A 12,333-nucleotide genomic window follows, 5' to 3' on the forward strand; every position below is an offset into this window, starting at 1 on the left:
TGGGAAGGTGGGTAGGCGAGTAAGCTGGGAAGGAGGTGAGCAGTGTACCTGGGACTTATGATGTTCAGGGCAAGAACTCACCAATCACTGAATGAACCTCATGGTGGATTCATCTTGGGGCAAGGCAACTGGTTTGTAGGTGGTACAGATGGGTTAGTGAGCCTGGGAAAGAAACCTAGTCATGAAGTCTCTGCTAGGATATTTCCAAAGACAGAGAACTCACTAATTTCATGATGCAGCCGATTACATTTTCTAGACAATTCTGTTTATTAGCAAGTTCTCTCTTGCATTGAGCCAAAATTAGTTTTCCTCTAATTTTTGCTCTTGAGTTCTACTTCTGCCCTCCCAAACTAGACAAAATAGTATAAAACCTCATCTATTTGAATGCCCTTCAGAATCGGAAGACAGTTCTCATTTTGATTTTAACTTTTCTCTGTGCTAAAATTCTCCATTTCCTTACCCCTCTTCATTTCCCTCCTTTGAGTTCCTTCAAGGTTGTCAATAGGATCATAGAACTTTTAGCTAACTGGCACCTTAGAAATAATTTATTTAAAGAATTTCAAAGTTGGAAAGCGCCTTCGAGGTCAATTTAGTCCAATATATACCTGAATGAAACCCCCCTATATAAACAACTGTAAAGATTAAAATTTAGGGGAGATTATGGGGAGACTGAGGCAGGTAGAAATTAGTTTCTCTCTACAAGGAGTATTATATTTTTTTTAGAGGTTTATTAAAAGTTAAGGATTAAAAGAAAATACAGGATAAGGAAAACATGGTGCCTAGGCCACAGGGGCCTAGACAAGACCTCACCTACATTATGGAAAGAGCCACATCTGCCCCAAAATGGAAGTCCAAAAGAGAGAGCTCAAAAGCCTTTGTAATCGGCTTAAATACCTTCTCGATCTCACCCACCTCAGAATTCCGTGGGATTACAAAGCATCTTGGGGAAGTGGAGCAAGGGCTTGTGGGGATTGAAGTCCAGAGTTCAAATCTCAATTTTACACAACTCTGAGTAACATCTTTTACCTTTGACTGAAGACAGTGAGAGGTAGCCTTTTTTAATGATTTCTTTGGGATACAGAGCAAGTAATGGTAGTATAGGATCAAAGGGTATATAGAGTTTTACTATGGGGAATTTTTGTCTTCATAATGATTTTTATGATTTATCAGGTTTGGAAATATTCTTAGTTGATAGTCATTTCTAGCCTTTTTTAGTTCCTAATGACATTCCTACTCCATTTGACATGGCATGGAAGCTATGGCTGTGTTGTGTTTAACACATAAGAAGAGCTTAAATTAAATTGTTGACTTTGGAATGAAAGCTATGCCAGCAAAGCAAAGGCTCTGGTAGATTGTGCAAAGATCATCTGCCATAACTATGCCAAATACAACCATGAGTCTTTTACAATGTAATACTTTGAACCTCTTTAAAAGCTATAGAATTTTATGTTGATCATTGGCTACTATCTCCTATCCTGATCAACCATAGGAATTTCTCTCATGTTATATATCTTCTGACTCCATAAATGTGTTCTCCCTGTCTCTTCTCTGCCCCACAAACTTTTTCTCCCTCCCTCCCTCTCTTCTTTCTTTTCTCCCTCTCTTTCTCTCTTCTCTCTTTGCCTCCCTTTCTATATATCCAGCATTCTCATGGTTTAGTACCTTTGTCAGAGAAAAAAATAAGATTGTTCATTGGACCATTGAAACAAATGATGCTCTTTTGGTTATTTATGATAATTGCTTCATTTTATAAATAATCATTAGTCATTCCTTTAATAATACATTCTAAAAAAATTATACTATCTAGAAATTTACCAAGAATTTGTCAGATTTATGATTTGTAGTTTGCCAATGTCATGCTTTTACCTTCTTTGAAAGATGGGACAATATTTGTCTTCCTCTAGTCCTGTAGCACCTCATTTCACAGATCATTAATAGTGATTAGGTATTCATGACTGCCAATTCTTTGAGTACTCAGGAATATAATTTAAATGGGCCTAGGATATATCCTCGCCATGATCAGGTGGGTCCTATCTTAGTACAGCAGTCATACAATCAATACAAATTTATTAGGGGCTTGCTGTGTGCCAGGCTCTGTGCTAATTGCTGGGGATATGGAGAAAAGCAAAACACAGACCCTTCCATTAAGGAGCTTACATTCTTTTTTTAAATTTATTTTTATTTTTATTTTTTAAAACCCTTACCTTCTGTCTTGGAGTCAATACTGTGTATTGGCTCCAAGGCAGAAGAGTGGTAAGGGCTAGGCAATGGGGGTCAAGTGACTTGCCCAAGGTCACACAACTGGGAAGTGTCTGAGGCCAGATTTGAACCTAGGACCTCCCATCTCTAGGGCTGGCTCTCAATCCACTGAGCTACCCAGCTGCCCCCAGGAGCTTACATTCTAATGAAAACATGTAAATAACTGGGTAATTAGAAGACTTAATACAGAACAGGTGACTATAATCTGAAAGGGAAGGTCATTAGTAGTTGGGGGGAACCTGAAAGAAGCCTCCTTATCTGAGTAGATTTTGAGTTGATTCTTAAGGGAAACTTGGGAAAAACTGAGAGGCACAGATGATAGGGCAGAACATTTCAGGCATGGTGGATGATGGCCAGTGCAGGTGAGGAGACAGGAGCTGAAGAGTTATGTTTGAGGAAATGTAAGTAGATTAGTAGATGGTGATGATAGAGTATGTGGAGGAAAATAAGGTATAAAAAGACTGCAAAGGTAGGAAGAGGGGAGGATGTCTTAAAGAGCATTAAATGCTTAACAGAAGATTTTGAATTTAATACTGGTGGTAATAGAGAGGTAGTAGAGCCCAGTGAGCCAGCTGGGTGACATGGTCAAAACTGTGCTTTAGAAAAATCACTTTTGGTAGTGAATTGAAGATGGATTGGGGGTGGACAAAACTTGAAGCAGGGAGACCAGTGAGGCTATTGCAGAGATCCAGAAAAAAGGTCATGAAAGCTTAAATTAGATTTATGAGTGTAGGAATGGAGAGAAGGGAATTTATATAAAGAGATGGTAGTGTGAAATTTGTTCATGTTCTAGATATGTCATGATGGACTCAGTATTTATTCCAATGTATATGTGGATGTACTTCTCTATATGTGAAGTTAATATGATCGGTGATTAATCTTACATGACCCATTTTCCTGAAGTTCATTCCCCATAATGTCTTTGATTCAAATTTCTTTCCAGTTGTCTGTGTATCTTCCATCCTTTAGTATTGCTTGAAGTTTGTCACAGATCCAGGGTGCCTTATCCTTTACAGGATACATACTTGCCTGTTGTCTAACCTTGAAAGATGATCTCAGGTATCCAGAACTACAGGATCATGCATGTATGTAAGATTAACGTGTGCCTGCATGTAAGAGTGAATATGTTGATGCATGTGAGTGAAACTTTATACAGGATGTTTGTGTCATCCTCATGTGTGTAAGTGAGATTTTTTTTTTTATGTAATGAATGTAGGTAACTTTCTTAATGTGTGATTATAAGGTGATTATTCTATTCCTATGTGGTTGATTGTAGAGGTTAATGATATTTTAGTCTAGGCTTGAAATTCATATATAGATTTAATAATTCCCCCCCCCCCCCCATTTTTTAAGCACTTTATTATGCCCCTGACACTATGCTAAGCTCTCCTGGGGATTCATATGTCAGTGAACAAGGCAGTTTCAGCTCTCAAGGAACTTATATTTCAGTGGGGGAAAGATAAGGCACAAAGGAAAGCTGGAACATGGGGGTGGAGGAAGACATGGAAGGATCCAAAGTACTGAAACTGTGAGAACTACATGAGAGAAATGAGCCATTGGTCAGGTATGACTATAAAGTAATGAGACCAATTTTCACATGTGGCTGACAGAAGTCTCATTACTCATTCATCACTCACATACATACATAGTTACCAGAACAATGAGGTAGTCTTAGGGGTAGCTAGTGGGGTGAAGTGAATAGACCATCAGGAGTAGAGTCAGGAAGATTCATCTTCCCAAGTTCAAATCTGGCCTTAAACACTTACTAACTGTGTGACCCTGGGCCAGTCATTTAATATAGGTTTAATAATTCTAAGGGATTCTAAATCCACTCAAATAAATTCCCAGGTTCCGAAAGGTACCGCTTCTCCTGTGTTTCACAGGCTACACTAATCTTCCCTGATCTAACTTGCCAACTATATAAAAAAAAGATAAAAGAGGGGAAGTTTGTACCCCAATGGGAAGCTTGGACTTTTGGTATGGAGAGGGGGAAAGGGAAGAGAACCCCCACTTCCACAAAGCAGGGTTCAGGGGAGACAGCTGATGTTTAGGGTTAGCTCAGAGAGAGGAGAGGCGGTTTGAAGATTTTCCCCCTTCTGCCTTCCCTCCTTAGCTAAAGCTGCTCTCCCAGATTTGCTCTTGTCCCTCCTCCACTACTCGAAATCAAAAGGTCTCCCCTTGATCTGTTCACTCATACTCAGCTTGGGGAACAAATAACTTTTAATGTCAACTTAATCAGGTAATACAAATAAATAATGGGCAGGGAAGAATAGGAAAAGGAAAGTGGGAAAGGGGGATCCCTGTCTCTATCTAAACCCTTTTCCCCTCCCTCCTCAAGTTTGGGGTGGGGAACTCAGGCCTTGTCAGTCTGAGCCCCCTGAGAGAAAATCAGGTTGACTCACTGCTGGGAAACGGAAGCTGAGGTAAAGTCTGCTCAGGTTTCTTTTCAGAAGTCCCTTCAATTTTGGAAGTGTTGGGGGGGAAGATTTTCAGTCACCAGCAGGAAAAATGGGTAAGCCTCAGGAGAAAGTCTTTTTCCCCTTCTCTCTTCGGCTTCTCAAGACCAAGAGAGCTCACTGCTCTTCCAGCCAGGGTCTTCTCCTCCTTATGAGTCCACTCCTGGGGACCCTACCCCATCGAGGTTATCAATTTCACATACTCTGCAGCTTGGCACTTTTCTCTAGTGCCAGCCTCTGTCACAGTAGAAATGACACTATTTAGTAACTGATTAGATGTATGAGGTTTTCTAGATGACACTGAACATGTGATCTCAGGTGACATGGGAGATGGTAGTACACGTAAGAGAAACAGAGTTTCACAGAGAGAGAAACAGAAAGTTTCAAAGAGATGTATTTGAGGAGAAAGAAAGAATTCTGTTTTGTATATGTCGAGTTCAAGACGCTAACATGACACTTAGAGTTGTCTATAAGGGATTCAGTACATCAGGGAGTCATCTGAGTAGAGATGATAATTGAACGCGTGAGTAGCTGATGAGATCACGAAATGAGATAGCATAGAGTGAAAAGTGAAGGGTGCCAAAGACAAAGAGCTTCTGGCATCACTCACAGTTACAAGGTATGACATGGATGAAGAACTCAAAAGGAGACTGAGAAGGAGTGGTCAGACAGTGGGAGGAAGACCAGAAAAGAGTAAATGTCACAGAAACCTAAAGAGGAAAGAGTGTTCATAAATGTCTACTAACTTTTTTTTGGTATCAACTTTCTCTTAGTTATTTTTTCTCTCTTATTGAAGAGGCTAGGTGGTGCTGTGGATGGAGCACAGGGCTTAGAGCCAGGAAGACTTGAGTCAACCTGACTTTCTCTCAGACTGCCAAGGCCTGAGTTCCACCTCAAACTCGAGGAGGGGGGGGCAGGGTTTAGAGACAGGGATCTCCCTTTCTCACTTTCCTTTTCCCATTCTTCCCTGCCCATTATTTATTTGTATTGCCTGATTAAGTTGACATTAAAATCTTTCCATTCTATCATGTAGTTTCCTTACACTTGGGTTGAAAAATGACTTTCCATAGTCAAATTCAGAGTGATGATGGCATGGTTAGAAGTTTGACTAAAAGAGATCTGGGTATTCTGGTGGGCTGCAAACTCAGGATGAATCCAGTGTGACATATCCATTAAAAATCATGATTTGGGGCTGAATTGAGAGGCATAGATTCTAGGAATGAGGAGGCAATAGCTGTCTTGTGAACCTGCTCTCATCAGATCACATTGGAAATAATTGTGTTAACTTTAGGCACTGCCCTTAGCTCTTTACAAATAATATTTAATGTGATCCTCACAGTAACCTTTCAAAATAAGTGCTGTTATTATTCCCATTTTACAGATGAAGGATCTGAGGCAGATAGTGGTTAAGTGACTTGACAAGAGTCAAAAGGCTAGTAGGACCGATGGATTTGGAGTTAGGAGTACCTAAGTACAAATCTGGTCTCAGACAATTAAATAACTGTGTGACACTGGGCAAATCACTTAACTTCATTGTGCCTCAGTTTCTTCAGCAGTAAAATGGGGATAATAATAGCATCTATATCTCAGTGTGATTATAAAGATTAAATGATATCTTTAAAAGAATTTCATAGACCTTCAAGCACTATATAAATGCTATTATTATTATTGTTTGTTGTAATAGTAATTTAGTGACATTATTTTTGCAAAGTATTTTACATGAACCTTCAGTTAGTCAAAATGCATTTATTCAGTGTTTATCATATGCCAAGCTTAGCTCAGGAAATACAAAGAAAGGCAAAAACATGATTCCTACTCTCAAGAAGCTCACATTCTAAAACAGGGAGACAAGATGCAAATCACTATGTCCATAGATCCTATCTATAAGAGGAATGAAAGGCAGTGGAGAGGAAGTCAGTGGTGGTGTGCTGGTGGAGAGATGAAATTAGAGCTGAGTCTTGAAGGAAAACAGGAAAGCTGGAAGACTGAGGTGTAGTAGGAGATCATTCCAGGCTTAGAGGACAGTTTGAAAAGTCAGAGAGAGGGGCAGCCAAGTAGCTCAGTGGCTAGAGTATCAGGCCTGGAGTTAGGAGGGCCTGGGTTCACATTTGGCCTCACATCCTTGCTACATTAACTCCACTTGTCTAGCCCTTGCCCTTCTGTCTTAGAGTCTAAGCAGAAAGTAAAGGTTTAAAAAAGAAAAGAAAAAAGAGGCATGGAGTTAGCAGATAGAGGGTCATGTGACAAACAGCAAGTAGGGCATTCGATCCTCACAATTAACCCTGTGACTTCGGCAGAACAGGTGATATCCAGATTTTACAAATGAGGAAAATCAGGTTCAGAAACCAGTGGCAGAGTTTTCAGCCCGAAATCCTGGTTCCTTATTCCATATCAATATTCCTCCTGCTCTGTACCAGTTTTATTTCTTCCCTCAGGATATCTATTCATATATCCCCAGGTCCTGGTAGTCTCTCCTCAGGACTTATTTTGTCCAGGTTTTACATATGACTTTCTGGGTTTATGCTATTGTCTTCCCCAATAGAATATAAGCTCTTTGAGGGAAAGAACTATTTTGGTTAGTGGGTACTTAACAAATTCTTATTGAATTGTGAGCGTCAAATGGGATAATGTATGTGAAGTGGCTTCCGAAGATAGATGGTGAAGGGCTATGAGCTGCTATTAGTAACATGCCATAAGGCTGGTGGTCATGTTAGCAGAGTCACCAAGTCTAATTTCAAACTATATTGGAACATACCATCTTCTCATGTTTGGAGACTTGAAGTCATGAAGTTACTGCCTAGTAGGAAGAGCTCCGCACTTGATGTCAGAAGATGCCTAGATTTGATTCCTCCATCTGATACTTTATAGCTGTGTGACTCAATTAAAGTTACTTATCCTTCCTGAGCCTTTACCTGTAGATGGGAAGCAAGGAAGAGAACAAGCACTGATTAAATGCCTACTGTATGCCGGGCACTGTGTAAGCCCATTACAAATATTTCCTCATTTGATCCTCACAACCACCTTAGGAGGTAGGTGCTGTTATCATTCCCATTTTAGCATTAAGAAAACTGAAGCAAATAGAACTTAAGTGACTTACCCAGGGTCATACATTTAGTAAGTTCCTGAGGCTGTAGTTGAACTTTGTTCTTCCTAACTCCAGGCCTAGTGTTCTGTTGACTCCTCTCCTTATACTTCCTACATCATACATAGAATGTGGAGGAAAGCACTTTATAAATCTTAGAATGGTATGTATACTTGATCGAATTTGATTAAATAAACACTTATTAAGGTCCTATTCAATCGAAAGAATTGTGCATGGGTACTCCAAACACAGAGACAAAACCCAAAACAATTCCTGCCCTCACAGTCACTTACATTTTTCGGGGAGAGAGGGAGTTGCAGTGATATACAAAAAATGTATAGGAAATGATGATTGTCATTCTATTCATGTCTTCTCAGGAAAAGGCTCAGTATACTGTGCAATTCGAGCTTCTTCCCTGACAAAATATTGTATTTTTTGCAGCTCCAAATGCACAATCGAACTAAAACTTAGTTTCCTGCGTGAGTCATTTAAGAGCTTTTTGTTTGTTTAGATAATTAGGCTAGTATCTGGGGAAAGACACAACGCTTGAGGTGGTTGTAATTTTATCTTAAGTAAAAAAACAAAACAAAAACCAAACAACTCCATTGACCTAGAAAAATCACTTTGTGGCCTAGCAAACACTTGTGCTAGAGGAGGCATGCTATCGGAAACATCCAGATTCAGTTCATAAAATTCTTTCAGGGACTTTTGTTTTTCTTGATTCTCACCTTCTGCCCCCCAACCCCTGGTTATCCTTTTCACCTATTTAAAAAAAAAGAGAACCCATATTTCTACTGGAAGTTTACCGATACTGAAATAATTTGCACAGCCCATTTAATTTACATTTGGGTGGGGTTCGTGTTGTTTTTCAGGAAACAATATGATTCTGGTAGTCTGGAGACTCAGGGTGAAAAGGATACATTTCCTTTGTACATAGCTCCATTTGAACTGGCAGTGTGAGTAGCCTCGAGCTAATTATCTAGCCAGCAGGATTCCTGTGCATATGAAGTTTTGCCTCTTTGTTTGTTTGTTTTTAATGACTACGGGTTATTTAAACACATTTAAATATTTTAACTGGCAGTGTCTTTTTTTCTTCTCTTTGTAGTTTTGGCTTGGTGAATGTGGCAAGAGAAATCTGTAGCCCTGAAATGGAGGTCAGAGCTTCATTACAGAAGGTTAGTGGGTCATCTGATTTAGTGACCGTGCTGAACAATGAAGAATTTGTTTTGGTACCTCAGCAAGCAGGTGATACCTCTTCAAAAGATGATGAAAAACCTCAACTAAAGGTATATTTTCTTTTCCTCAAATGGCTTCCATTTATTTGTTTAACATTTGAATGGGTTATAACTAAAGATGTAGAATCAGATTTTCCCCCTTTCAACTGTTAATGGATTCAGAAGACCCCAGTTAACAATTTTTTACCTAGAACCTGACATTTTTTCATGATCTTTTTTGTCTTTTGGATTTTGAACTGCAAAATAACAGCTGCAAAGGGTAAGATGCCTGGGGAAGTAGTTGAAGCTTTTTCTTATTTGTCTCTTAAGGGGGTTATTAGATTTCCCATGTTTCTGTTCATTTATGCTGTTAACATCTGCCGTTCTTTTACTTTTAGTCTTCAAGATAACTGAATAAGTAATCAAGTCCAGTATGTATTTTACTTTTGGTTCAGTGGGTTTTGTTTCCTTATTGATTTTTATATTGTAGATCAAGGAAGTCTTCAGGTTCTTTGATCCTGTTTCAGTGGCTGCAACTTGGATATACATTTTCAGTCTACATTTTTAGCGTCTGAGAGTTCTCATGTGGAGATGATTTTCTTTCTTATGTGTTTTCACTGACAAAAAGTAACAGAGTAGTAACAATCTGTTTAGACCCAAGAGAGCAGTGTAATAATTCAAACACATTTCACTTAAATGTTTGCTGACTTTCTAATTGCTTAGAAACGAAGATTAAAAAATGAATTGAGTGCCTTGACAAAAAGTTGTAGGAGTAAAAAATATCAATGGTGCTATTCATTACTTTTTCAGATCATTTTTTAAGCCTTTATTTTCCTCTTTGAATTGATACAATTATCAGATCAGTAAGGGTTAGGAAATTGGAGTTAAGTAACTTGTCCAGGGTCATATAACTAGGAAATATCTGAGGTAAAATTTGAAGCCAGATCCTTCCAAGTATACTCCTGGCACTTCTATCCACTGAGCCACCTACCTACCCCTTCTAATTCATTCTTGAATTCTGTTACTTTCTTTTGAATGCTAGAATTATGAAAGATTTAAGAGCAAGTCAAACATTTAGAATAAAACCTTTGAATGGAAAGTGGGTTAAAATGATGAAATTCTGACTTTTATCATCAAAAGAATAATACTTTGTTAACTTAACGAAAATATGCTATTTAACATTTTGGTAGCAAGATTGATTCTTCTTTTAATAATTTTAATTGTATAGATGTATTCGACCTTGTGTCAAAAGAATTTGAAAATTTCCTTGAAAGCAGGACATTGGCAGAAACTGGGTCAGGGGAGCAAGGTGGAACAAAGATACGTTGGCCTAAATGATGTTAAAATGGAGTTTTCATAAAGGAATTTGGTTATGACATATCAGTATTGCTGAGAGGCATTAAGGCATAATGGATTGGCCGTGGAGTCAGGACAAAGTCCTGCTTATTCCACATACTAGCTATGTGAACATGGGTAAATAATTTGGTCTCTCAGGGCTTTAGGCAACTCTCTTGAGGCTGAAAATTACAGACAATTTACCTCTCTGCCTTGGAAGATCTGTGAATTGGTAGAGGGAGTTCTCAACATTGAAATTGTAGGTCTAGAACAACAAAAAATAATTATTGAAAAACAAGGTTGGTTAAGTTATTTACTAGATATACAGATGCTGAATACATATTATACATATTGTAATTCTAGATGCATCTTTAGATACTGTTTTTCTTAACCAATATTTGGTTTAAAATGACCTCAGTCAAATAATTTAAGAAATCAACAGGACAAGAGCTTTCCTTACAAGTGAAACCATTGTGACTAAAGATAAGATCTTTATAAAGGGTAAGTATTGATTGATTGAAGATGATCACAAATGACAGTGTTTATTTGAACTTCACTGCATACTTTCCTTCCTTGTTGATGCAAAGATATGGAATAGATGTGTTCATTGTATACATTGTCTATATTCGGTTTTTATAAATTGAATCACTTTTTAAATGCAGTAGAGGAAATTGTATCCCTATAATTTCATGGTGAAACCACAAGAGAATAAGCACTTTCTCTTTTAGCATCTTTTTTTTTTTTAAGTTTGAAGCTAGGGTTATCAGGGTTGGTATAATTTGTATTTTATTTGTAATATGTGTTTGCTTTAAATTGTTTCAAGCTACAAAATGTTTTGATTTGTGTCTTGCACATAGCAGGCATTTATACAACATATTGCATTTTATGTTTATGTAGTCTGACCCTAAGTCTGTTGACAAGTTTAAAATTAATTGATTGTTTTTTTTTAACTTATAGATAGTCTCCAATGGAGATGAACAGTTAGAGAAGGCAATGGAAGAGATTCTGAGGGATTCTGAAAAAGGTCAAAATCATCTTCTTGATTGCGAAAGTTCATCTGAAATTTCTGATCATTCATTTACTGATGTTTCAGCCAACCAAGCCAATAGACCTTCTCTACAATTAGTGTTGGATGCTTCTAATACAGGTACCTTAGTACGCTACTGCATAAGAACAATTAGATAAAGTTCAGAAAGATGTTTCAGAGAAATGTTGGGAATAAACTATGAATTTAGTATTTGTATTCCCCATGACCTTAGGGGAGACAAACAACTTTCATTTTCTCTCTCTCTCTTTCTGTCTCTCTCTCTCTTTCTGTCTGTCTGTCTGTCTGTCTCTCCCTCCCCCCCCCCCGACAATTCCTGTTCCTAGAGATCAAACATTTTATAAAATCAGCACTTAGTCCAAGATGTTGCTATTGTCCTTTTAGTACAAATTGGACTAATTTATATGTTAGAATTAAGGATTTGGTGAAGATGGACTAAGTGCATTTTGTCTAAATTAACATGTAACATGAAAAATATGGTCTAAAGTTTCATGGAAAATATTTTTTGGACCCAATTAAAATATCACTTTAAATTTTTTTAGTTATACATTGTATTTGACATAATGGCTTACATTATGACACTTGGTGGTGTGATGAATAGAGTTGGCCTGGAATTAGGGGGACTTGAATTCAGATCTGGCCTCTGTTACCTTATAAGCAGCATGAACTTTGGCAAATTACTTTGCCAATGCTGGCTTCAGTTTCCCCAACTGTAAAATGGGGATAATAATAGCACCAACTTTCCAGGGTTGTTGTAAGGTTTGAATGACATATTTGTAAAACACTTACAGAGTGTCTGATGGAAAGGAGTTGTTGTTTGGTTGTTTCATTTGTGTCTGATTCTCCATTGATCCTGTTTGGGGTTTTCTTGGCAGAGATGCTGGAATGATTTGCCATTTCTTTCTTTCCAAGTGAGGAAACTGAGGCAAACAAGGTTTACTG

At 38.1% G+C, this 12,333-nt stretch overlaps 1 protein-coding gene across 4 annotated transcripts in view; it reads left to right on the plus strand.

The window, feature by feature from the left end:
• RABGAP1L (RAB GTPase activating protein 1 like) overlaps positions 1 to 12,333 on the plus strand; it is a 705,349-nt gene that overhangs the window by 74,138 nt on the left and 618,878 nt on the right. For all 4 annotated transcript variants that reach the window (XM_007480823.3, XM_056815570.1, XM_056815569.1 and 1 more), the window contains exons 2-3: positions 8,903 to 9,083; positions 11,304 to 11,493. In XM_007480823.3, the coding sequence (XP_007480885.1) occupies positions 8,946 to 9,083; positions 11,304 to 11,493 (328 nt within the window). In that variant the 5' untranslated portion in view covers positions 8,903 to 8,945. The remainder of the gene's footprint in view (positions 1 to 8,902; positions 9,084 to 11,303; positions 11,494 to 12,333) is intronic.

This window comes from Monodelphis domestica, chromosome 2 (genome assembly GCF_027887165.1).
Source record: "Monodelphis domestica isolate mMonDom1 chromosome 2, mMonDom1.pri, whole genome shotgun sequence".
Lineage (NCBI taxonomy): Eukaryota > Metazoa > Chordata > Mammalia > Didelphimorphia > Didelphidae > Monodelphis > Monodelphis domestica.